Below are 27836 nucleotides of genomic sequence, written 5' to 3' on the forward strand. Positions count from 1 at the left end.
AAAAATGTGGAATTTTGTATTTTTTGCCAGAAGACAGATCACGGATGCGTGTTTATTTTTTTTTTTTTTTTTTTTCTATTCTTTTCCCCAGGGGTGATCGTATCGACTCAGTGGTCCTAGAATGTAGTGAGAGGGCTCATTCTAACAGAAATGAAAAGTTCTAGTGCCCTTTTTAAGTTACCAAAAATTGGAGGACACCTAGGCCCCCTCCAAAACTCTTTTTTCCCCAAGTCACTGTATCAAAATTTGGAGATAGCCATTTTGTTTAGCATGGTCGAAAAACCTAAAAATTATGTCTTTGGGGACGACTGGCTCCACCACAGTCCCCGGGGGAGGGGCTGCAAGTTACAAACTTTGACCATTGTTTACATAAAGTAATGGTTATTGAGACGTGTACAGATGGTTTCAGGGGGACTTTTCACACTAGGGGTGAGGGGGTCGAGGGAGGGGGTTACGTGGGAGGATTGTTCCATGGACGAATTTATCAAGAGGGAAGAAAATTTCCATGAAGGGGCCGCAGGATCTTCTAGCATTATTTAAAAGAACAATGAAAAAATACATTAAAAAAGTTCCAGAGATCGAATCACGCTGCAGGAATGCACTGCAGGGCCGACGCAGGGACCTTAGTAGTCAAGAAGCGTCGTTAATTCTTAAATAATAAATAATAATAATAATAAAAAAAAGTTTTTTTCTGGTGGAAGTAAGGAGCAGGATTAGAACCTAAAACGAACAGAAATTATTACGTATATAAGGGGGTTCGTCTCCTCCACAATACCTCACTCTTTACGCTAAAGTATTTTTAGTAATTTCAACTATTTATTCTACGGCGTTTGTGATTCAAGGATCATTCTTAAAGAATTGGGACCAAGTTTAAGCTTTAATGTAAATAGCGAGGTATTGACGAGGGATTGAACCCCCTCATATACAAATATAGAATTTCGTTATGTAATTTAATTCGTAAGTTACGTATATTTATTATTAATAAAAACCTTCGTAAAAAAAAATTAAAGTTCTATTTGCCTTTTTAAATAGCCAAAAACTGGAGTACAACTAGGCCTCCTCTCCCACTTTTTTTTTACAAAATCGTCCTATCAAAACTATGAGAAAGCCATTTAGCCAAAAAAAAAAAAAAAGCATTGACATGCAAATTTTCTTTTGATTATTCATGTGCGGTGAGCCAAAATCAAAACATGCAATAATTCAAAAACGTTCAGAAATTAAATTTAAAAAAAAACAAGTTTTTTAACTGCAAGTAAGGAGCGACATTAAAACTTAAAACGAACAGAAACTATTCTGTTTATGAAAGGGGTTGTCCCCTCCTCAACGTGTGAGAAAGTTGTGAGAAAGAGTCAAACTTTAGCGTAAAGTGCGAGGCGTTGAGGAGGGGACAACCCCTTTCATAAACAGAATAATTTCTGTTCGTTTTAAGTTTTAATGTCGCTCCTTACTTGCAGTTAAAAAAACTTGTTTTTTTTCGTTTAATTTCTTCATAGTAACAAGTAACATAGTAAAAGCTCTTTAAAAAAGAAGAAATCCAGACCACCCCCAAGATTTGATACGGAAAAGAAGTTCTAGATGCACGAGCTGAGTTGGATCTTCAATTAAGGAAATACTTTCAGGTCCTAGGACAACTAGAGCATGAATCTGACACGACAGCAAAGGAAACCATGAAGAAATCGTGGTGACAATAAAAAAAAAATCACACAAGAGGTTGCTGAGCAAGTCTGAGGAAAGAAAAGACAAGGCACCAAGAAAGAATGCACCAGAGAACCACTTACTGCTTTGGAGGACAAAAGAAAAGCCCCCAACGGGGAAGCATTCAAAGAACTACGCAAGAAATCCCACAAGTCAGCTAGAAGAGAACGAAAATACCTACTCGTCAAGCTTGGCCAAAGAGTTAGAGGAGGTAGCAGCCAAAACTGAGACCCACAAAGAGTACAAGATCCTCAAAGAGCTTAGTCTCAAAAACAGCAATACAAGAGACAACGTGAAAACAAAAGACAAACCGTCATATAAAACCGTCAAAAATATTCGATCGGTGGAAATACCATTTCAAAGATCTGATAAATAGAACAAAACAGAGTACACCCCAAGAGTCGAGCTAAATCCCTTATCCAATGTTATTCCCACCAGAGGAGCAGTACTGATTTGAAATACCCCGTCGTCAACAGAAGTTAGATATACCATAAAATCCTAGAAAAACCAGAAATCCGCAGGTGACGACTTACTACCTGCAGAAATTCATAAGGAAAGCAAAGTGCTCGTTGAAGCCCTGATGGGCCTACTCAGTAAAATCTATAATTCGGATGATGTCGCCCGGAACTAGCTCAACGCCCCTATAATTCCTACGGTCAAAAAGGGAAATAAAGGCGATTCCAAGAATCACCGTGAAATTTCACTCATTGACAACGACGGAAAGAATCTTGCAACAGTGGTCATAAACCATTCCGGAAATGAAAGAGAGGCTGCTTTCCACCTTGCAAAAAAAAAAGGCTGCTTTACACCCAGAAATGGGATGCTAATCATATTTTCACTCTGCGACTCCTCTTTCATCATTGATTATTTTACGGATAAGACACTACCACCATCTTCCTCCATTTCATAGTCGCATTTTAATCCATACCCCGGTCTATCCTCTGGTATATAATGCTTGAAGATGGTGTCCCAACTAAATTGGCTAACCTGCAAAAAGCTTATTAGGAAGATAAAAACAAGTAATATCCGATTATCCAGAAAACTGACAGAACTCGTTGAAATGATGGAAGCATTGAACGAAGAAGATGGCGTGGCATTTTTAGTCGAAGAAAGCCTTTCTGACCTAGAATATGCTAATGAATATGCTATTCTCCTTTCGGAATTAGCATCAAAAGTGGAAGAAATCTATACTCACTACCTTTATTCAACATGCGGACGCTCCATACTCCTATACAGCTGCGAGACCTTTCTACAAAAGGCAGAAGAAGAACGACAAGACGTTTCTAGATAGAAAATACACAAAAAGCTATTTAAACATAGTCAGTCGTAACGAGTCAGCAACCGCCAGCACATCATGAAGATGAGCCGATGAAATCTTACAACGTCCAGCGACACTTCAACTGAATTGACCATATAATCCGTCGCCCAGAGAAGACCCTAACACGCCAGGCCCTTGTTGTAGTGACTCCCTTCTCTCTGAAGAAAATAACTGGAGGCCATATCAAGTCATGGCAGAACGTCGCAAAGAAGGACGTCGAACCATTAGGCGATTTCCAGAAATATGTCTACAAGTAAGAAAGTCAGGACATCAAAACATTCAGTCACAGACAGAGGCCAGATCACTTTTGCAGAGCTTGGCCCGGCAGCTTCTTGGTGAAGAGTTATGCTGAATAGCCTATGTTTTGTCTCAAGTAAATAAGTAGGGTAAGTATCAGTAAATCTTATTGTGCCAATTAAAAAATAAAAATTTAAAAAATAAAGCAGTTTTCGAGAAAAAAGTGCATGCACAATTGCTCACTCAAAGAGAGTAGATATACAACTATTGTTGCTCCCTACGACATGTCTTCTGTCTAATATTTTTGTTTGCGATTCGTTAAGATTTTCACTTTCACATGCCTTCCAAACGAAGATTTGATTGTGCTTTATTTTCTACAAAGTTATTCTGATTTAGTAATTTATATTTTGACAGCGTCCTAGTTTTCCTCGTAATCTTCTTTACTTCACACATTCAATATATTAATTCAAAACTGATTACAAAGATTTTTTTTTCCTGATTGAAGCTCAATAAGTTTAATTGAGAGTGATCGAATGAAAACAAATTATTTGGTGCTTTCTCCTAAGTTATTCCGATTTAAGCAAGTTTGTTTTTAATGAGAATTTCGCACGACGTCCTGAATAAGCCCTTTCTTGATCTTATCGTAAAATAGGCTCGATACGGTCACTTCAGGGAGAAAATACATAGTTTTTGATTTTTCTTGTGACATTTCTTCTATGTCATCCTGATTTATAAAATTTATGTATAGTGGGATGAGTGAGTCCTTCCTGACCTTATTCGAGTACGGATTCGACCCGATTACCCCTTTGACGTCATTCATATTAAAAATGGGATATCCTAAGTTAAAGCTCTAAACCAGTTTCCCAGAAGTCGTAACCTATCTAGACCATTTTTTCAAGATAAAATGTATAATATATATATATATATATATATATATATATATATATATATATATATATATATATATATATATATAAATATATATATATATATATATATATATATATATATATATATATATATATATATATATATATATATATATATATATATATATATATATATATATGATTATTGCATGATTATTGCCAGGAGCTCAGCTTCGCTCGGTCTCTTGCACTTGGCAAGCTACAGGCTTGTATGTGTGACAATCAAATTACACATTAGCCTAATTATCGCATTATTCTTTAGCTTTAAGTCATGAGGTATCAAATCAACAATATAAATTCAACAAAAAAATTCTGGCGTGAATGCAATTCCTCCTTTCTGTTGATCCTTCACAGAATCATATATTTTATAGAATTTGTAGTTTGTTATTTTTATAGGATATATTTTATAGGATCCTGGAATTCTTGCGATTCTCGCTGTTACTTATCTTCTAACCGCAGATTTTGTTTACAATTCGATCTGATCGTCACTGTCACTTGTCTTCTAACCGCAGATTTCAATTACCATCATTTTCATCTGTGATTCATTTTGATTTTTGTTGCCGCACGTCTTCTCCCACAGAACTAAAGGATCAAATATCAAAATTAATTTTAGGACAGGGATTGGTTGGTCCTATTGGTTGGGATCACTTTCCAACATACAAAAAAGGACTATAACTCTCAATTTGCGATCGAGTGAGGATCCTCTGAAGTTTCTACGGCCATGAAGGGGAGGTTGGGGATGAGGAAGGGGGAACCTATAAACTCTGCTCATTTTGGGGTTTGATGTTACTCTTTACTTTCATAAAAATTGCGTACACCAGAACTATTCCCGGAAGTCAAGAGGGTTTACATATCGATTTCTACCTCCACCCCCCCTAAAATAAAAATAAAACACAATAAAATGAGATCTTTAAAACTGAAATTGATAAATTAAAAGTGTCGAGTTGATGGTTTTTATGATGGAAAGGGATTGGGGTCTCCGTCGTTATTTAAAGATAATGGATGTGCGTTGTATGTTTTTTTTCCCAGGGATAATCTCAAATTCTAACTTAAAACGCTTGGCCATTCCTTAGATATTGCTATTGTATCCTTTTGAAAGCCCTCCTGTATATAGTTTTTTGATTATGTTTGACATCCCCCTCAACATTTTCTAAAGTTTTACTATAGGGAACGCAATATCGTTGTGTATCAACACCTAGCACCAATGGCATTAAAAAAAAAAAAAAAAAAAAAAAAAAAAAAAAACGGTAAAAAACAGCCAATAACTACCGAAAAAAGCGAAAAATTGATGCTAAATCTGTACGGAGAGGTTATCGTTAATTTTTGAATAGAGGCAAAAGAAAAAATTGTGGAACATTTATTTACTAAAAATCTGAAAGTTGAAAGACTTTCAAGGAGTAAATTTGAAGTAAATTTGGAGTAAATTTGAAAATAATAATAGAGCAGAAAATGAGAATAGAAAGCTTAATAAAAGGCAGCCTTTTACCAACACTCTACTGTATCATGTCTCCAGACATTATTCCCACATTAAAATACACTACAATCAAAAGAAACTTAGTTTGGACAGAATGATCTTACCTAGTCTGAAGCAGGGTATGTAGGGGATGAACCCTATTTCTCATATTAGGAAAGCACAAATCCAATAGACCGGTACAGGAACTCATAACTTTAGAAGGATTAATTTTCTGTAGTCTGTGAATAAGCGTGAATAGCCAACGCCAACCACCGCAAAAGCTTGAGGCAGGAAGCTCAGGTAGGATGGCCAGTATTGAATCCAGCAAATTCTTGCAAAATTTCAGATGAGCATTGTCAGCGTTGACTCCTTGGGCTGAAACAAAATTAAATAAGGCATTTATGTTTATGAAAGTAATGTAACTAAGTCAGTATTGATCATGATTCCTTACTTATCGAGTCTCATGTAATTCTTTCTGCCTCGTTAACTAGAGTCTCATTTCTTTTTCACTTTTTCTTTCCTTCTCATTCACTAAGCTTAATTGTCAATTAAAAGTTATAGTTTTATGCTTCTCTTTACGAGCCTGTTTATTGTCGCTCTTCATTTCCCGCATGCAGTTGCTATTGCTTCCATTGCTTTTACTTTTGGGCATTTCCCCCCTTTCTACATTTTAAAAGGAATTAGCAAAAATAGACATCTATCAAGAGCATACGGGGGACCCAATGACAGCCAAAATGTTGGAGCTCTAGGAATTAGCTTTTCTCTTCTTTTATTTTGAACAAATACTTTTACTGAAATTTAAGGAATAAAATAAAATTAGGTATCTGCAGACAAGTCATTCCATTTCTTTTTTACTACTGATAACAAGCTGGATCAGTTAAGCCTGTACTCGGTGAAGTGTAATTCCTGACTGAAAAGAACATGAGGCATTTCAATAGGCCTTGCTTGCCCCTAGCTCCAAGCCCATCCAAACGATAGCTTCAAGGATATCTAAAACAAGCGTCCAAAAAGTGAAGACATAGCCTAGAAGTTAATTAAGACCCTGCCCACTCAAGGAATAAGACTCTCGCCAATGTTAGAAACTTATACTATAATATTCCGCATTCTTAATAGGTTTAGCTATGTCGCACTAGATTCCATTGTGGTGTTTGTGACCTCGCAAAAATTATCTACGGAAGTCCAAGAAAACAAGCGTAGATATTTTTCAATATATTAAAAATGGGCTGGGGAGTAGAGGAGAAGACTACTTTCACAAAAAAAAAATAAGAAGCTACAAAATATATTCGTCCTTATCCTGTCGCAATGTTGTAGTTGCAAGGTATGATGCCAGTGTGACTATTTTAGTTGTAATATGATACGTTCATCATTCTGACCCATATTTTTACAATCTAATGGTTTTTGTTTTGTTTTCCAAATAAAACTTTTGTATATTTTTTTTATTTGGGGAGCATATAAAGAAGCTATTTCACACAGATCGGATATGCTTCTATTAATATTAATACAATTTAAATGAGAAACAAACAATACTGGCTCGGACTATGCGAATATTATAGCATTGGAAAACATGAAATCGAGCTCCGTAAAACCCTGGCGAAACAGCCCTCAGTGCTGCTTCCTAGTTCTCTGAAAGGTCTCACATATTTTCTTATCATTTTTTCAGGAGTATAAGAAGAGTAAAAAAAGACTAAAAAAGACTAAAAAAGAAGAAATGTCTGATTTTTGAGCTGTCCAAAAATACAAATTACTCAACCGTCAATTGAGAATTAAGACGATGAACAAAGTTAAAGGAATTTTAAAAAGTGCTACTTCATGATAATTCATAGCTTCAGACTTAATTAAATAGGCAAACTGAGGAGATTGAAGGGAAATAAAGGAATAAAAAACCCATCAACAATGAATTATCAAAGGAAAAAAACAATAAGGTTAAAGTGGAGAAGATTATAAGCTTATATATGCAGTAAAATAAGGTGACTACCAGTTGCGGTTCAAATTTCTAGCAATTATTGATTGTAGTGTAAAATACCAGCAATTTTAACATCAAAAGGAGTAGCATTAAGACACAGAAACCCAGTCCCCTCCCAAAAACAATTCTATATAACATTAATAGTAATAATATAGATTGGTATAAAAAAAACGGGGGGATTCAGATGATTTCTGTTTTAGGAGAAGCAATGGTCTGAAACAATAAGTTTTTTGGCCCGAGTTTTTCGAAGATTTTCCATGGAGCCCCTTTGGTCAAATATCTTTTGAGCCCTTTTCATACCCTTTCCAATCGGTCTTACTATAACGGTTATTATCTGTAGAAAACCAGCAATAATTGAAACAATTTGCACTACTCCAGTCTGGAACGTAAGCAGGGGGGCCTTCGGCCCCCCCCCCCCCCAAAAAAAAAATGTGAAATGTTTAATTTCCCCATGGTTTCTTGGGATTTCAGGCAAAAGTAGGACATTTATTAAGAATCTAGATGCATGTGTGAAGTTTTTTTTTGCGATTTTACAGCATGCAATTATCCGGTCAAGTCACTGCCCAATTATTAACCCATTTTCTGTCAAACCTTTTACTCTCTTTGAAGTAATTAGCGATTGTACTGTTATTTTTTTTTTCGTAAAGAGAGTTTGCTTTCCACAGCAAAATAGAATTATCCTTGATATTAGGGCGTTTATCCCTCCTTTTCAGGATAAAGTACAGCTTTTATTTGATCAATTTTGGAAACTATAATTTTTCATAAAAATCGACGTTTTTGTAATAGAAGAACTACCCCCCACAGCACCCATATTGCACTGTTGGCCTAAAATTTCCCTTTCAGTGGGATATAATAGATTAATCTTATCGCTATGAACATAACCTGAGTCTAAAACGTACTTTTGAGGCTTCTTCCCCCAATCCGCTAAAATACTACAGATTAAAGTTAATCTGTATTTTCCGATATACGTGCTTTTTGCATTTATTTAGATACTAATAAAAAAAAGGCCACTTTATATCTGCTGTTTCCAAGGTTTTGCCCCCCGCCACCCAAAAAAAAATTCCTGGGTACGTGCCTGACTCCAGTCTGCCCTCGCCTAGAACACGGATGATTACTTCAACCACTCAATCTACGAGTTAGAGTAACCCATATTAATGAGCCTAAGGTACTTGGAAATAGGCAAATAAGAGCCATCAAAATGCCAATACACTATAATAAAAAGTATACGGAAAAGGCTAAAACTTCCAACGTTTAAGTACCACAGAAGACTAGGAGATGCGTTCCATGTTTGGATAATGATGAGCTCATCTAATTTTCAATCTCTCTTCTTCCCCTCGAAGCAGTTGTAGCAACTTAAAACAGCATCGGCAACTACCGAACTGACAAACAGCTACCATAATTTTTTGCAATTTTATCAGTTTGGCACAAACAGTTTATATGATAAAATCGTATTTGCCGATATCATTGAGAAATTCAATATTCGGGTTGACAAAAACCGATCACTCGACTAGTTCAGCTATTGTTGCCAATGAATCTTATAATTACTCTAACTTTTCAAGGCCTTGTCTCACAGAAGAGAATAAATGGATGTAAGGTGAAGTAAACTCACTAAAGTGCGAAAACAAGGGCAAAGACTAAAGTAGATAACTCACCACACTGTGCTAGAATTACACACAGATGAGAAAATTTCTTTGCAGTGCTTCTATTTCCGTAGATACAACAGTTTTTTGCCAATTTGCCACTTTTCTTCATAAATCCTTCAAGGACAGATAACTTCTTATTCTCACTAACAGCGCATTTCCCCGATGACAGGATGGATCCCATCCAAACCAAAATATCTAGGCACTGTAGACTGTAGTTGCCATTCTGAAAATGGGTTGAATCACCAGCTATCACATCAATAAGAGAACTAGCAAATGATTTTGATTCAAATAGCTCAGATCGCTGATATCTAAAAATAAGATAGTTACTTAACAATCTCAGTCGCAATATAGTAAAAATTAAGGAATAAAACGAAAATTATGCATAAATGCCACGCAAATTATGTATCCCGCTTATAATTTATTCAGTTAAACATTGTTCAACTTTCAAGCCTGGAATTTTTAGTGAAGATTTGTGGCATAATTTTTTTAAATAAGAAAACATGGAATTTTAGAACAGCAATTTCCTTATCTATCTGACGAATCTGGCAAAGGATACAAACAGATCATGGCTGCGGCATTTGGAAATACTTAGTAACGAATGAACTCTAGCCCATAGTAATCGTATATCAAAAATGCGTTCTGAAAAGAAATGCTAAGTGAGAAAGAAACACTGTTTGATGCTGATCCAAAAATGATAACCATTATTTTGATAATATAACCCTCAATTTATCAGCAAGAATTCGGGGATTTCTGGGGCCGGTACCTTTGATCATATCTTAGACTTGAGCATGATTTGAAAAACAACCAGATATTTAAAAAAAAAATTTCAATTAAAAATAAGGAACAGCATTAAAACTTAAAAACGGGCAGAAATCCGTATATTACATCTGCTACCCCTTTCTCAGCCCCACGCTCTTTACTCTAAAGTTTGAATTTTGGTCCAAATACTTTAAGAATAATCGGTGAATCACAAGGGCCTGAAATAGCTAAAAATGGAATAATAAGCATTTTTAAACAGCAAAAAATCTTTAGAGTAATCAGTGAAGTATTGAGAAGGAGGCAGTCTTCTTCATAAACGGAATAATTTATGTTCATTTAAATTTTTGATGTTGCTCTTTACTTCTAGAAGTAAAACCATGTTCTTTTTTATATTAAATTCTCCTTCTTTTGTCGCCACTAGTCGGGAATTAAAGCATTATAAAGAAGTATTTAAGGTCTAATTTGGAAATAAATTGCAGTATTTACAGTCTTTTGTAAATAAAAAAAAGATAAGATTTCAATAAAACGGACCTTTTGCTAATATTGGATGTTCACCTACAAGATGATTTAGAACACATATCTTTTAACAAGATAATATAAAACACATATTTTTTTATACTTGTTTGATGTAAGTTGCCTCTCTGAGGCAAGATCTCATGTTGATTAATTCAATAATTCAACAGCATGCATGTCACTTATAAATTTTAGCTTTTTAAAAACAAATGTGTGGCCCGGGTATTAAAAAAAAGAAGACAAAACAAAAACAGAGTTTAAAGATAAATAAATATATATGTATATATAAATAAGGACCTTTCATAGGGTATAGACTTGCAGATCTCGAACTTTCGCACTGTAACTGAAACTTCCTGTAAAAGTTGACAACCTTTCAAAGCCGGAGAAAGAGTAGCCTTTGAGATCAATTTAGCTGGATCATCTTGAGCCTTGGATTCAGTTGGAGACAAATCAATGCTAGATTCATATCCTAATAGATTGGTAGGCCTCTGACATTCCTGCAAAATAATATAGATTATTCCAGATTTCTCTGCAATGCGTTTGAAGGTGGTGAGACAGAAACAGTCGGATTCTAGGTTAAGCGATAATAATTGTTGGTGGATACAAAATTTGAAAAAGTTGGTAGTTTCTCATACGTGCGTATAGACTATTTTATTTGTTTAGGTTTGAAGTAAGGGTATATTTCGTTGTTCAAAATGATTTTGTTGAAGAGAATTTTCCGTGGTAACCAGCTCATTTTCTGAGGAATACTCTCCCCCAAAGTAGTGTCTAAGTGATCGATGATGCTTCGATGAAAGCAACATATTTTCGTCATTTACATCAAAAATATGAAACACTTGTACTTGTTGAAAGTTCATAAAATATGTGAAATTGGGTTATCAAAGATTACAGATCTGTGGTACTGGGGTAGGTTCCCAGTAACCAAAACAAACAAAAACTAAAAATAATCACATGAAATAAAAAAAAGAAATGTTAAAGATTGTATAAAAGGATGTTAAAAGAATGTTATAATATAAAAAAAATGTTAAAGATTGTGCATTTTGGCGATCCATTTGAGGTCAAACAAAAAGGGCCGTCGTCTCCAAATGGGGTGGAAAGAGATTGCAAGAAAGAATTTAAAGGAAATTGGAATTTCGTGGAAGGACTCAAAGAGTAAAACTTCCACTATATTGGGCGGAGAAGGAGCACGCACATCTGGTGCCTCAGGCAGCTTGAGGCTACATTAAATTGTTCGTAGCAATGGCAGTGATTTAATCATATCGTAGTAATGAGGTTGCTCGTATCCCAATAATTTCCGGACAGGTCAAGGATTAAATATGTTTGGACCGATTTCAAACCCATTTATACCTTCCATTCGCCCATCAAAATGTAGGTTCCTTTTGGCCAAGTGGAGATTCCTGAAAATTTAGAGGCATTGAACACACAAGATCAAATTTACTTTCATTCTTCCAGTATGAAAACTATATGTAAACAGTTAATAATATACAGCTTTTTCCCGCGACTCTGAGGGTCATACCGTCCCTGAGGGTATAATAATCTGATCATTTGACGATTTGGAAGAAAACCAACACATCAAAATCAGATGTCTTTGATAGACCATGGAGACAGGGCAGAATAAAAGGCCATGGGAGGGGTGTTGATTTCCCCACAATACCTTTCGACCCAAAAAAAGGGCAGTAGAACGTTCAAATAATGATTTCAAGCACATGATACTGAGAAATTTACATGGATTCAAGAACCATTTAGGATCTAACTAACTTCTTTAGAAGAAGAATCTCTTATTGGCTGTCTTGCGATAACACATTGATGTTAGTCTCGGTAGCCAAGAACTTTCTCGTTTTTGAATATCAGTAAAAGAATAAGGTCCACTATATAGGGGTAAAGCTCTACGAATATTAATTCCATTCGCAAAGTCTTATTTGTGCGAAGCTGGCTTTACGACTATTCCGGTAATAAAAAGTAGAAGTTGCTAGAAAATAAACTCTTAACAAGAAATGAGGGCTGCCATGTCCTATCTTATTCTGAGATTTGCGAATTTGAGCAATAAAAGCAAGAATATCCCTCCCATTGTTATTTCTAACCATGCCAATCATATATATAGATATATGTATATATATGTATATATATATACATCTCCTGGAGGCGATCTTGATCATGGCACTGGTAAGTACTTTGTATTTATTGCTTGAATCTTTTTTCTAGCATGACTCAATAACAGAATATATTGATGGTGATGATGAAGATTTATAGATGAAGGGGGAAGCACATTTCTCAAGACTCCACTTTTGTACGTGAGCAATGAAGAATTTTTAGCATATTAGAATGACAATTCCAAGTAGCAACTAAAGCTATTGCTGTGACACAAAGGAAAACTTCCTTTCCCCGTGCTGCGAAGTGTCCCATTTCAGAACCAAATTTCTATACTGTATAATCTTTACAGATTATACAGTATCCATCAGAGCTTAGTCTTGAACCTAGTCATGGCGCTGGTCATGAAGATCATTTCGTAGATTTAAATATTAATATTTGTGATAATAATAAATTAAGTTTTAAAATGTATAATAAAACGGATGATTTTGATTTTGAAGTGATTAGTTTTCCATTCCCTGAAAGTAATATACACTCAAATATCACATATTCGGCATTTTTCTCACAGTTACTTTGTTATGCAAGGATTTGTAGTAGTTATATTGATTTTAAAAATAGATGTAAAATCTTAAGCCAAAAATAGATATTAAGAGATTTTTCTGCAAATAAATTAACTTGGCAATTTAAAAAAATTAGTTTTCATTATAACGAACTTTTAAATAAATATCAAAAGAACTATCTGGAAATACTTAAAGAAATTTTCAACTAATTTCGGAGGTTCGAGAAATGATGATGCAGCGCCATTTATTTTGAATTGTGTTTCTAATAGAGCGGATTTTTTTTTTAAAAATAGCCACATGGTAAAGATGAATTCTGTAATTGTTTAGTTCATTCAGGTTATTTGCAATGTGTTAATATTTGTGATTTGGTAAATTTTATCATATTTAGTTTACCTATTGTTGCTAAAAAGAGGGATATATTAACAGGATAAGCTTGTTTTGTTGTTACTTGGTTGTTCTAAATTTGCTGTTTTTTTTTTTTTTCATAGGCATGTATTTTGCGGGTGATACCTGACACGGGGATGCCATGGATATTCTGTGGTAGGCACAACACTTGACTGGGTAGAGAATTTAATGTGCCGTAACCCTATAGGCAAGTGTATTCTCCTGATGAGCCCTTGTGTTGGGTTGTTGCCTCTGAATTATTTGTCTTAATTGTTTCTATTGTTTGGTAAATGACGACTTATACTTAATGACGACAAGACTGCCTGTCCATGGATTATTCTTTATGGTTGATTGTGTATGGCTATGCTGTTTGACCTATGTAATTGTCTGGATGAGTAGGGTTAAGGCCTCATTCAAGTGCTGCTCTATATTAATCACTAATTTAGGAAAACAGTCTTCCTTTTCTCCTTCAGTCTTTTTTTTGTGTTTGTGCTGTTGCATTGGTGATTTCTCTTTTCATAATACATACATACATATATATATATATATATATATATATATATATATATATATATATATATATATATATATATATATATATATATATATATATATATATATATATATATATATATATATATATATATATATATATATATGCTAGCTATGCTATATATATATGCATATATATATATATATATATATATATATATATATATATATATATATATATATATATATATATATATATATATATGCTAGCTATGCTATATATATGCTAGCTGGGTCCAGGGGGCTTCGCCACCGGGCCCCAGCATGGCACGCGGCAGACTTTTATATATGGATTCTCATTGTCCCTTGTGTTCCTGGTCCCGGCAACGCTATATCATGTTTGGATCGAATTGATGACGTAAAGTGGTTTGGTTTTCTGTTTTAAGGTTTGCGAATTGCTTTAATCCATTATTTGACTATTTTCAACTATTCTTGGCTTGGGATCATTTTTATATTTGATACTTCGATAGTATCATATTGGGTAGGAACAATAGGGTTACTTTTGAATAGTACAATCCATGTAGAGGCAATTCTCTCCTAGACTTTAATATCTTTTTTGTTTTTTATTTGTCAAATGTGGTAACGAGTAGCATCTTTTGGTTGTAAGACTCGAAATCGCTTTATCTAGCCTTTGTCTCTGCCTTTATTAAATACTATCATATAATGTCCGCTTGTTTCAGTACATAGAGATGATAGTTTACGATATATATATATATATATATATATATATATATATATATATATATATATATTTATATATCGTAAACTATCATCACTATGTACTGAAACAAGCGGACATTAGATGATAGTATTTAATAAAGGCAGAGACAAAGGCTAGATAAAGCGATTTCGAGTCTTACAACCAAAAGATGCTACTCGTTACCACATTTGACAAATAAAAAACAAAAAAGATATTAAAGTCTAGGAGAAAATTGCCTCTACATGGATTGCACTTTTCAAAAGTAGCCCTATTGTTCCTACCCAATATGATACTATCGAAGTATCAAATATAAAAATGATCCCAAGCCAAGAATAGTTGAAAATAGTCAAATATGGTAATGAAAGTTTAAAAACCCGATTCGTATTTCTATATACTTTGTTTCTATATACTATATGCTGTGTTTATACGAGTTTTTATTATACTTTGGCACATAATTTACTCCAATAATTTTATTCCTCGCGAATACAGTGCAGAGTAAACATAATGATACAGCCACTACTACAGTTAGAAACCAACAGCAGCACAAAGTCCCCTGAGACTAACACAGCTGCGCATGCTCTTCCTCCTTCCAAATATATTTAAAATCACCCAATTAGGTGACGAGCTACTTTTCGCTTGGCCAAGGTGAATGGAGTAAAGAGTCATCTTTATCATTATATCATACGTTATCTGTAAAACATGCCCTAGCCATATCAACTTGTCTGTCATTATAGCCTTAGAAAATGATATGAAACTACACTTTACTTAGAGCTTGTTGTTTGATATTCGGTGGTGAAGCTGGTATCTAAAAGCATCACATAGACAAAGCTCCAAAGTAAAAATGTCCAAGATTTTTTTCTTCTAATAGTAAGAAAACTATAGCGTCTATTTTCAAATTAGCTCCATTTCTTTCATCCTGACGCAACGACGTTTTCAAGCAAAATCAATTCACGGACGTAGCGTTTTCTTCAAATGTTTAACAAGTCTAGTCGTAGGAACAATAAACTAAACGTTTTACATAAAAGACAACTTATTTAGCTATTTTTTTAACATAAGAGAAACAAGACACTCAGAGGAGAAATTTTACTAAGCCAAGGCAACACTATGCATCTTAAGTGATATTAGAAGGGCTTGAACTTGAAAAAGCAATATTTTTGCATATCCAAGCATTAAAAATATTCAGTTTAGTTGAGCCAAACCAAACTTCAGAGAATAATTTCGACACCGAAATACTAAAACCATCACATAGACAGAGCTCTAAAGTAAAATCACATACCACAGATCTCCAAAGTAAAGATCTCCAAGAATTTTTTCTATTAAAAACAAAATTACGAAGTCTATTTTCAAACTTGAGCGGTCATGTGTGTCTTTTCTGTACGGTTAGAATCCTTTATAAAGCAACGAAACCTTTAAATTTAGATAGCTAAAACTCAAAAACCCAAGTTAGTTTCAAAAGTGGAAACAAAAATAACGAAAATTCCTTATTGCTGTTGTTTTTCTTTACGTTTCTTTTATTGCTGTGGTTTTCTCTCTCCCTTTTTTATTGTTTATTTTTTAATTATTTGTTGTCAGCTTCTTCTAAAAATAATACCTTTGTAGTTTTATGCACTAATTCATAAGCAAAACTCAGCTTACCGTATATTTCAAAGCTATTATATGAATTAAGAATGTTCTACTCTTAGAATTGAGAAGCTCTGGACTAGTAAGTGTGACAACCCCTCCTCTTCCAGTTAAATCCAAGCACTCCTCGAGGGATATAGGGCCAGCCAGCAATATTGCCTCCTTACTTTCCAAAAATTCTTGACACTTTACAGGATTGCTATCTGAAAAAAACAAAACAAATGCCATTGCTGTTAATTTTACGTAAGCAAAAGCCAGGCATATGGCACGAAAAGCTCCTGGGAGTAAGTAAACTGCAGATGGAACGTTTGAACATATTACCGACCATGATAATACATAACTGCCGACTATACTCAAGCTAGGAGGGGGGGGGGGGGGGTAAAAATCAGAATAGAAGCTGTAAGTACCGAAAAAAAACTTAATGGAAAATAGCTATGAAAAATTACCATTAATTGACCCCGACACTAAGAAATCCGGGTAATTAGAAGCGTAGCTATAACCACTGAGCTGTGACCGCTGGGGTCACCAGCCAATATTCCATCAGAGGCAAACTGAAGCGTTGCCTATAGTAAAGAGCCATATGACTTCAATGTCTATTTTTCCCAAGAGGCACATCATATCGAAGAGGTGGTCGTATAAGCTTCATAGGGGGACTCATTGGGTTGGAAATCCAATACTCTAGTGTCTCTTTTAAGAGTCAAAAGTGCTCGAAGGGCAACCAGCGTAAACTTTTTGAAGTTCGATTAGAGCATTTGAGCATTAAAAATTTGTATTATAGAATCAACTATATCAGAAATTACTCCAACAACCAGAAATTAAAAAACCCAAAATTAATACCTAAATTCACTTCCCATCAAATTGTGCTGAAGGCCTTTGTTAAGAGATGATTATACATAACATTCAGATTGAGTCTTATAAATTGTTGATCTTCATCAGAACGTGCACATGGGTCTAGGTGTTTTTCGTAATAGGTTGTACTACAATTGATGTATTTAGTTACAATTGAATATTTAGGTGGCAAAGGAGGAGCTATTTGTAGATTGTTGGAATGGCAAAGTTACATTATAGGTGCGTATATTTTGAAAAAAAAAAAAAACTTTTCAAAAAGGAAGTTTTTCAAAGAAAAGTAAGGAACCATATTAAACTAGCAGACAATACTAGACTAGTAGAAACAAATTCCTATTTTTGATTAAAACTCAAAACAACCAGTTATTACTATTTATAGAATAAATGAAACAAAACAAGAGAAAAAACAATCAAAGCAAACGTAAAAATATCAGGTACAAATATAAATAAAGAAATACAAAAAAAAACTTGTAAAAATCAAATTAGATATTCATTAAAACTTAAAATGAGCAAAAACTACTACAAAGAGGAGTTCGTCTACTGACCCATTCCCCCTCCCCAATCAGTAAAGGTCCCGCCTATTGCTTCATTTGTATTTTACTGATAACTAATATTTCTTGAACAGTGTGATTATGTTTTCCAAAACATCAACGACAGATAAAAAATTTATCACTGTATTAATCAAGATGACTGGAAAGAACTAATGAGCAGAAACTGAATATTCAATATGTAATGATATCAATTCCTAGAAACTGAGCAATTCAAGATTTCATCCCACTGTAATTTTTATTTTTATGTTTCAATGTTGTAAAGTACATATAAAAGAAAATATTATGTAACATAATACATTTTCAGTAAAGCACTGATGATGCAATAGGCTTTATCAGGTCTCTAGCTTAAGAATTGAAATACTCGATACTAAATTTTTAGTTCAAAACCATGTTTTTTGATTTATTTCAACATTTCCTATAACGATGTCATTTAGAGAATAAATAAAACCCTAAACAAACAGGAATTAATATAAATGATCATAGAAAACATAAATATAACAGGTACAGATACAGATGAATAAATAAATCTTAAAACGAGTAGAAATTAAATTGAATATTGAGTTCAAACTTAAAATGAGCAGAAATTACTGCAAACATTAAGTTATGTTACTGCCCCTTCCATCCTTCTTAACCTTAAAAGTCTAAAGCCTATTGCATCATTACAGCTTTACAGAAAATGCATTATGAAACAAATATTTCCTTTTATATATAATGTACAATATCAAAACATAAAAATAAAAATTACAGCGGGATAAAATATTGAATTTTTGAGTTTCTAGGAATTTATATCATTACATATTATATATTCAGTTTATATTTATTAGTTCTTTCGAGTCAACCTGGTTATTATAGTGATTTATTTGTTATCTGTCGTCGTTATTTTGAAAGACAGAGTCAGGCTGTTCCAGAAACATTTAGTTTTCAACCCAATACAAAGGACATAATATACTCCAGACTTTCACAGGTAAAGGACAGGGATACAGTTGTCAAACTCCTCTTTGCAGTATTCTTTGCTCGTTTTAAGTTTGAATTGAGTATTTAATTGAATTTTTACTTGTTTTGAGATTCATTTATTTATCGATATTTCTAACTGTTATTTTCATCTTTGCTATGATCGTTTATCCAAATTTTTGTTCTTCTTGGATTGCATTTATTCTTTAATAGTAATTACTGGTTGTTTTGAGTTTTCATCAAAAATAGGCATTTGTTTCTCCTGGTTTTAAGCTTAACATGGTTCTTTATTTTTCTTTGAAAAAGTTCTTCTACAGAAAGTTTTTTTTTTTTCAAAATATAGACTCTTATAATTTAACACTGCCATTCCAACAAATTACAAACAGCTCCTCCTTTGCCACTGAAATATTCCCTGTGCATCAATTTAAGTACAATTTATTACGGAAAAACAACTAGACCCGTATGCATGTAATGATGAAGATTAACAATTTATAACACTCAAATCTGAATCATCTCTTAACAAATCATCTCAAATCAAATCATGTAAAAGCATCTCTTAACAAAGGTTTCCAAGAAAATTTGACGCCCGGTGAATTTAGTAATTAGTTTTGGGCATTTCTTAATTTCTGGTTGTTTCATTAACTTCTAATATATTTGATTCTACCAGACTAGATTCTTAGTGCTCAGGTGCCCAAGTCGAACTTTAAAACCATATGCATTATATTATTAAAGTAATAAATCAAACCTGACAAAAAAAAAGCAAACGAAAAACTGCAATACAAAGCAAAAAATACAAACTCTTATGGCGCTAGTGACGAGGTCGGAGGAGCCAAGAGTCAAGAGATCATATGGCATGAGCTGTAGCAAAGTTCTAAGAATCAACAGATTGATTTAAAAGGAAAATCAGAGGCTTAACACCGATCGGGATTTAAACAAGAGCTCTGAGACACGAGGTCTTTCTAAATAACAAAATTTATTAAGATCCGATCACCTACTCGTAAGTTAAAAATACATCATTTTTTCGAATTTTTCGTCTCCCTTCAGCCCCCTCCCCCTAGATGGTCGAATCGAGGGAAACGACTTTATCAAGTCAATTTGTGCAGGTTCCTGACACGCCTACCAATTATCATCGTCCTAGCACGTCCACAAGCACCAAACTCGCCAAAGCACTGGACCCCCCTAACTCCCCCAAACAGAGGAGATCTAGTCCGGTTACGTCAACGATGTATCTACGAAATTTGCTTATTCTAACCACCAAGTTCCATCCCGTTCTCTCCACTCTAAGCATTTTCCAAGATTTCCGATTTCCCCCTCCAACTCCCCGCAATGTCACCAGATCTGGTCGGTATTTAAAATAAGATCTTTGAGACATGAGTTCCTTCCAAATATTAAATTTCATTAAGATCCGGTCACCTGTTTTTAAGTTAAAAATACCTCAATTTTTCTATTTTTTTCGAATTAACACCCCCCCCCTCAACACCCCCAAAGAGAGCAGATCCGTTTCAATTATGTCAATCACGTATCTAGAAATTTTCGTATCTTCTCATCAAATTTCATCCTAATCTCTCCACTCTAAGCGTTTTCCAAGATGCCTGGTTTCCAAGATTTCTGTTTCCCCCCTCCAATCCCCTTTTTCCCTGAATTCAACTTGAATTGAAAATGGAGCATCTGAGACATAAGATATTTCTATATATCAAGTTTCATTAAGATCCGATCACCCATCCGTAAGATAAAGATACCTCAATTTTCACGTTTTCCAAGATTTCCAGTTTCCCCCAGGAACTCCCCCCCAATGTCACCGGATCTGGTCGGGATTTAAAAAGAGCTTTGACGCACAAGATCCTTCTAGATGCCTCACACTCCCAAAAAAAAACGATGACAGATAAAAATTGCAGAATTTGAATCTCTAAAGCCAAAAAACTCACTAAATGACAAGTTTCCTATCTTGAGCAACAATGAATATACGTTAGAATTCACAAGCAAGAACATCCAAAACTCCTTTATTACAGTTATGAGCTTTTTCTTTCCTATTTTGAACACGACCCAAAAGTTAAGTTTTCATTAATGGAACAAGTATAAAGTGTCATAAATCATCATTGTGACATCTTCAACTGAAAACGATTAATAATAAAAAAGGATAAAGAAGAAATAATGAGTCAAGCACTTAACTTACCAAGCATTTCACCATTTTCCGTCAGTAACGGATATTCGATTTTTGAATCTACGTCATTTCCAAATAGACTCGGTCCGAATTCTACAACTGACGATAATAAGCTGATTTCAATATGAGGTATTTCAGAAAGGTTGGAAGCCAAGTTAAACCGAAAATCGATGTGGCTAATATTCGCAGTTGAAGCCAATGTCACCTCAATTATTTGCTCTGTCCAAGGTAACCTAAAAAGTAAAAAAAAAAAAAAAACTATGAATACCAGTACAAAGCGACAACCATTCACAAAATAGCAAACCATCAGAGAGGTAACTTTATAATCAAGAATTCTATTCTCGTATGTTCGTAATGAGAAGAGATCTAAGACTTTTTTTTGAGCTTTACACACCAAAACTTAGCGATAAAAAATAGGGCAACACGTTTTGATCTCGGAAAAGCGGCATCTGAGGCGCTAAAAAATACAGTTTAAGACCATGATAGTCCCATTTTGAAAGAGAGGCCATTCAATTATTCTTGAACATGAACAAACATTGTTTTAATGAGTATTTGATGAAATTGGCTTGTTTTTGGTAAAATTAGTTTCTGTGAAATTCGTGCGGAATTAAAGATCGGCTCGGGTAAAAATTATAGCATTAAAATAAGATAGTGTTTGGAAAAAATACATTTTTTGGGTAGCACAGCCATTATTGACGACGTGGTTCGTTCGTTGCTTGGTTCTTGCTATGGGCAGTATTTGGATAAACTAAAGGTGGAGGAGGTATATAATCTTATCATGGTTGCAGTGTCGGATGCAACGCAGCAAAGAAGGTATACTACCATATAATAACAAGTAATTTAAAAGTCGTTTCGAAAAATTCAGCTGAAGGAATGGTTGTGGAACACAGACACTTATCGAATTTTTTTTTTTTTTGTGCCTTCATCACAGCCTTAAAAAAAGACTAGAGGAATTTGAAGAAAAGTGAGACACAATGACAACAAAAGATTCTACAGTATTTCCTCTAATTGTAAGTGTTGCACTTTTTGGTATTTCATGATTTTCAAGGTTTTCAAAGGTTTCTATCAGGTACTTATTGACTTTCTACATTTTATCCTTGTATTTATTATTACTGTATTGTATTTATTATTATAAATTGTACAATGGACTTGTTTTACAATGTTTTTACAATGGACTTGCAGGATGAAAATCTCTTGGATCCTCGAACAAAAGTTTTTCAATAAATGACAAGAAACAGATGAACTGCCAAAAATTTAGCAAATGAACTAAATACGTGGAACTTGTTTACAAGCAAATAACACAGGGCAGCAAACGATTTCTTGGACAGTTTCTGTGCTACTTTCCATAGTAAAAGCAAAGACGGCTTTAGCTCCTTGGGTAATGTGAAGTGTTACGGAAACTTTTACTTGGCTGCCGGGCCAGAAGTGTTGCGGAGGCAACACTTTGGTTTTACTTCTTCCTTATCAATGAAACGCTGTTGTTGTCGACCCATCAACATATTACAATCCTATTTCCTAAGGGATATTTTTTTTTCTTTAGAAGATTTAAATTCGCACTAGAGATTGTCTCAAAATACACTTTTTCAGCTTAAAACAAATTTCATTCTCTATTTCCCGATATCACTGCCTTTGACGATTCTTGCGTGATTGCCTGAAACAACATGTAACATGCCTATCTTTCTACAAAAAAAAACTCCATGGGCCTATTGATGTCAAACAGATTGAAGTCCTTTTACGATTCCAGTTCAAACAGGTTATGAAATTTCTAGCTTCGTACTAAAAATTTGGAGGTAAAAAAGGTGGAAGGTCTTGGAGAACCTCTGACTTTTACGTTTGCTAATCGTAGTAATTAAAATCCATGCGTGGTTCCCGTCAAAGAAGGCCGCGACATATCTAACCTTCACCTGAGCAGCTGAAGGTAAGAGGGACATGGGGATGTTAGAGGGGCTTCACAGGCCCACCCTTCTCATTCGCAATTCTACCTTTATCATCATCACTGTGACCACCACCTTTGCTAATAATACTACTAAAGTAAGTGAACTCTGTCAGCTTTCTTGGTACTTAACACTGACTCTTCGTCCTCGTTTGTTGCTAATTTATTCTTTTTCTAAACTTTAGTTTTCAAATTTATTCGCAGACTATCCAGGAACAAAATTGAATCATATAAATATTCGCCTTATTATATTGATATCTTAAAGAGCATAAGAAAAGCTAACTACTTACACATCAGCTTCAAGCCTCCAGGACTTTCCAATTTGTTTTTCAGAAAAACCTAATCCAGCAGGTAGCTTCCGAGCGCTCTTTGGCATAGACACCAATTCAGTCCAAGTTGCTGGCGCTGTTGCGGAAAAATATGGAGTTGTAGTGCTGACCTGAGTGAGCATGCGCAACTGATTCAAAACTAAAGGGGTTAGTTCTTCATTAGCTAACAAGGAGGAGGGACGACTAGACTTGGGAGATTTCGTCCAAGAAACTCCTCCCATCCGATCTGTTGCAAAAGAAGATGATACCTCTCCTTCTAGTTCACTAGGCTTCACAAAAGAACTTTTGAATTCACTAGGGATTATTCGGTAGAAGTAAAGCGACCCATCTTCTGTTGTAGTACAAATAGAATCGGAGCCTGTAAATTAGAATTCTTTCAAAACAAAATCAATAAAGTAGTTCAAGGACACAAAATTTCAAAGGTAATCACATTTATCAGGTCTTTGAACTTTGGGGTTTAGAGGGCATTCAAATAGCGAATAGACCTTAGAAAACGTGCGTCACATTGGTAATTTAGTGTTATTACAGAAGAACACAGTCATCTGTTTCTCTTAAACAAAACAAAACCAAACTTCTAAGCGAAGCAGTCAGCCCATAACTAACTATCGATAACTTTCGGAATTATCGGCAACCTATGGCAGGGGGGGGGGGGGGGGGGCTAATCATGTATTTTCTCTATCTGGAAGACAAATAACAGGTAAAAAACAAACTTTTGCGAACATCATAAACATATAATATTTTCCTAGTAAAAAATAAAATATAAAAGAAATGAATAAATAAAAGAAAAATACAAATAAAGCTAAATTTATTACCCGGTATATTCATTGTAACAACTTTTGCTGTAACGGCAGCCAGGGCCGTATCCACGAGGGAGGTACCCAGTCTCCCCCCCCCCCCCCAAAAAAAAAAATGTTATCTAACATTTATTGTCGAAAGCTTTACTTAAATACAGACGTATTTTAACAAAAGACAAAATACTTAGCTTTGTTGTAAATACAGTCTCTTGGCTGCCATAGGTCAGAGGGCCGAAAATAGGGACTTTCGGAGATATTCTTATTTTAAAAGGAATTTATCTAGGGAATATTTTGGATCTGTAAATTCGTTTCAGAAAGCCTTGGGGTGAATACAACTTAAAATTAAACTTGGTTAAATGAATAAAATTCATAGTAAATAAATTTAGACAAGATAACTTTTTCAATACAATGTCTATCACATGCTCAGATAGGCCTGAATTGCAAATCTCGGGTCCTAAAAAAACTCATCAAGGAAGACAATAAGAAGGAGTAACAGCAAAAAAATAAAAAATAAACAGCTGAATAAAATAAAAAGAAGGTAAAATCATGCGGTATCAGAAATACATAATGGTTCAAATCGAAAATACATATAAATCGACTAAAGAATGCATTAACAAATAATAATACCGAAGGAATTATTCCCTGAAAAAAATAAGCTACGAAGTGTGTGGCAAAATTGGTAAAAAGAAAGAAAGAAAGAGAGAAAGAGAGAAAGAGAGAGAGAGGGAGAGAGGGAGAGAGAGAGAGAGAGAGAGAGAGAGAGAGAGAGAGAGAGAGAGAGAGAGAGAGAGAGAGAGAGAGAGAGAGAGAGATGGGGGAGAGAGTAAGGGAGGGAGAAAGAGAGAGGGGGAGGAAGGGAGAGGGCTAGGGAGAGAGAGATGGAGAGGATTTTGGAGACAAAAGTTTTAGGGGGCAAAATTTTTTATATCTGGAGGCAAAGTAGACATTTTGACCCACGATAAAAAAAAATGGAATGGTGATTTGCAAGCATCTCTTACCTCTATATGTCCTAGTAACAAGTACTAAATAGGTCACCAGAAAATCATCATATCCCAGAAAGGGCGTGTTATCATCAGCTAATCCACTCATTCTAGAGTTGTTTCTTTTTTTAATTCTCTTATTTTTTGTTTAATTTGAACTACTCAGTCTCGAATACATGAAAACAAACCCAGAAATAATATCAAAATAATAGCGAAACTAGAAAACAAATCGCTGTTCTTTTTATTTTACATTATATTTGCTGATACAGAGATATGATCAGTAACTGTTTCTTAAATTATACCTACTTTTGAGTGGTATCAAGAGTAGCTGCTACCTTGTGTTCCTCAATGTTCAGCGACACAATGCCATCTATGATGACCTTCACCCGATCTTGATTTCAGTGCTATTCCTCAACTAGTCCTCGTCTTCTTGGAATAGGAATTGTTGACAGCTAGTTGCATGACCTTCGTTTTTTTACATTTTTTCCCCAAGTCTCTATTGTCTGTCTTTTGTGACAAATTTGTACAAGCAGCTGCTCTTTCCCCACTATTCACCCTACAATCCCTTTCCCTCTTTCTCCCCTTATTTCAAAGCTTTTAGTTGCCTTACGCGTAAATAATAGCTCTTCCTAACAGAATTTGCAGTTTTACCAGATCTTCAAAGGCAAGAACCGCTCGTGCAAACTCCCCGAAAAGTAGTGTAACCAAATCATTAAAAAATAATTTTGCTTTCAAAGTTTAATCATTCATCAAAGCTCAATCTCAGGAAGGGATTTCCTAGCGAGGAAAAGTCTCTGCTTCATAAAGGCAGGCCCATGTGAAATAGTAAAACAAACTTCACAACTGAAGACAAGTTCTGATACCTTCCTTGATCTATCACATTGTTCCACACAATACAAGGAGGCCATGTTAGCTTAACCAGTTTGTAGATCCTTCGTGTTCCAATGGGTAACTTCCTGGCAATATGTACTGCAAAAGAAGGTGCAGCTTTTGGAGTGTCTGTCTGGGTAAAACCTTGTCTGGTGCAACCGGAGTTCGAGTCAATCTTTTATAACGAGCGAAAGAAGAGAAGTATTAGATTTAACAGTAATCTCTTAGTTGTATGAAAGATTAGTAAAAGAATAGCATTAAGCCAATCTTCTTCATTCGACCAACGAATAGAAAGTTTCGAAATTGATATGTCCCACCGACAAAGAAACCAGTTGAGAGATATAGGAAAAAAAAAATCGAAACACATATAGTCACATCGAAACACTTTATTGATGCTTTTATTATCATGCTTTGGTAGCTTCTTCTCAGAATATATATCTTTATTTTTTATGTTAATTATCAACCTGTTTGTACGAGCTCTGTTTCTTATTTAAGACATTTATTTTGACACTTTTGTTTGTTTGTCAATAACGCAACGTTCTTCTCACCAATAAAGTAGTTGCTGTTGTTTTCGTTATTCGAATTAATGAAGCAACACAACAGATAATCAACCCAATAGCAGAGCTTGTCTATCAGGTGAAAAAAAACCTAATAAACATAACTTAAAAAGAAAGAGAACAAAAGAATAACATAAGATAGTTGTTTCTTTCAGTCCAGATGGAAATCTAATCATAAATATACCAAAGACTAATTAATAAATATACATCATTATAGGTACATTTATAGAAGATATATGAAATCAACAGAGTAATAATTAATTTGTTTACTTACTTGAGCAAAAAGTAAGAGATGTTAACTTCTCTTTCTGTGAAGTCGATGCCACATACTCCATTAGTTCCAAATCGAGAAGTTTCAATTGCCCATTGGAAGCAAGACAAGCAGCAAAACCTCTGTGGAGATCATCATTAAAGTCAAATTCTTCCACACAAAGAAAATCACAAGGCACCATACAAATCTGCTTAGGAAATGGATGCAAGCTAGTCACTGCCAGGGGATCTTCATGTAGTTTCATCTTATTCTCTGAACGATACACATTAAATAGCACTAGCATACCTTCATCGCTGTCTGTTTCTTCCTTCGTTTTCAGAACCACAAGCACTGTCCTCCCACTCAGAGTCGGTGTTATACTGTGAATAATCCAGTTTTGGCCATTTTCTTCTTTGATTATAGCAGACAAATCGATTTTTTGTATTACAAGGGGAGTATATTTGTCATCATATCTATCACTTTTAATACCAGACGAGCCTTCCTGATAGTCAACTTTTTGTATCTTGCCTTTGGTTGAAGGAGGCCAACCATATTTAGAGGCTAAACTATCACTAATAAAAAGAGTCTCTACTAACGGGTCAGAGATATCTGCTTTATACCAAGACGTTTTTTCGCTTTGTGTGCCACTCATAGGAGACGACGACAAAGGGGAGAAAAACTTCTTCTTTGTATTTTTTAACAAATCAGAACCTAAGGTTTTTCCTCCATTTGATTTTGTCAACTCATAAGGCTTCACTCGTCGAGAGAGGTCATAAACGTTTAAAATCAGGGCTAATTTTACCTCATTATTTGTTTCAGTTTCAACTGTAGGTGAGTCCATAGGTTCAAATGACAAAAAATCAACAGCACTTGTCATAAAATGAATCCTCCTAACAGAAAGACCGGCAATTAGACTAGGACTAACACCACCGTGTCTGATTTTCTCTGGTGTACAAGGTCCAATTACACAAAGAGACGTCAAAGTGGAAGAGAGGTCAAAGTCAGGGCCATTTTGAACAGTTTTTGAAACATCTATTTCAAACGACATTTCCCTCTGAAAAAAGAAAAATGTCAATAGGTTCTCCCTACAGAAGGGCGTAAGATGCCCACATATATATATATTTTTGGCTAGCAAAGGATCGGCGCAACAAACAAAGAAGATTTAACTTTTCATAAAAATTTACTGGGATAGGTACAGTT

General features: G+C 34.7%; 1 protein-coding gene across 1 annotated transcript in view; it reads right to left on the reverse strand.

The window, feature by feature from the left end:
* Positions 1-27836, reverse strand: part of LOC136029578 (baculoviral IAP repeat-containing protein 6-like) — a gene marked incomplete in the record, with an annotated part of 362481 nt that overhangs the window by 295878 nt on the left and 38767 nt on the right. Inside the window, 7 exon segments of the mRNA XM_065708074.1 lie at positions 5758-6007; positions 9248-9546; positions 10808-11007; positions 16430-16617; positions 20936-21156; positions 23147-23543; positions 26661-27690. Coding sequence (XP_065564146.1) covers positions 5758-6007; positions 9248-9546; positions 10808-11007; positions 16430-16617; positions 20936-21156; positions 23147-23543; positions 26661-27690 — 2585 coding nt within the window.

The sequence above is a fragment of the Artemia franciscana genome, chromosome 7 (assembly GCF_032884065.1).
Source record: "Artemia franciscana chromosome 7, ASM3288406v1, whole genome shotgun sequence".
Lineage (NCBI taxonomy): Eukaryota > Metazoa > Arthropoda > Branchiopoda > Anostraca > Artemiidae > Artemia > Artemia franciscana.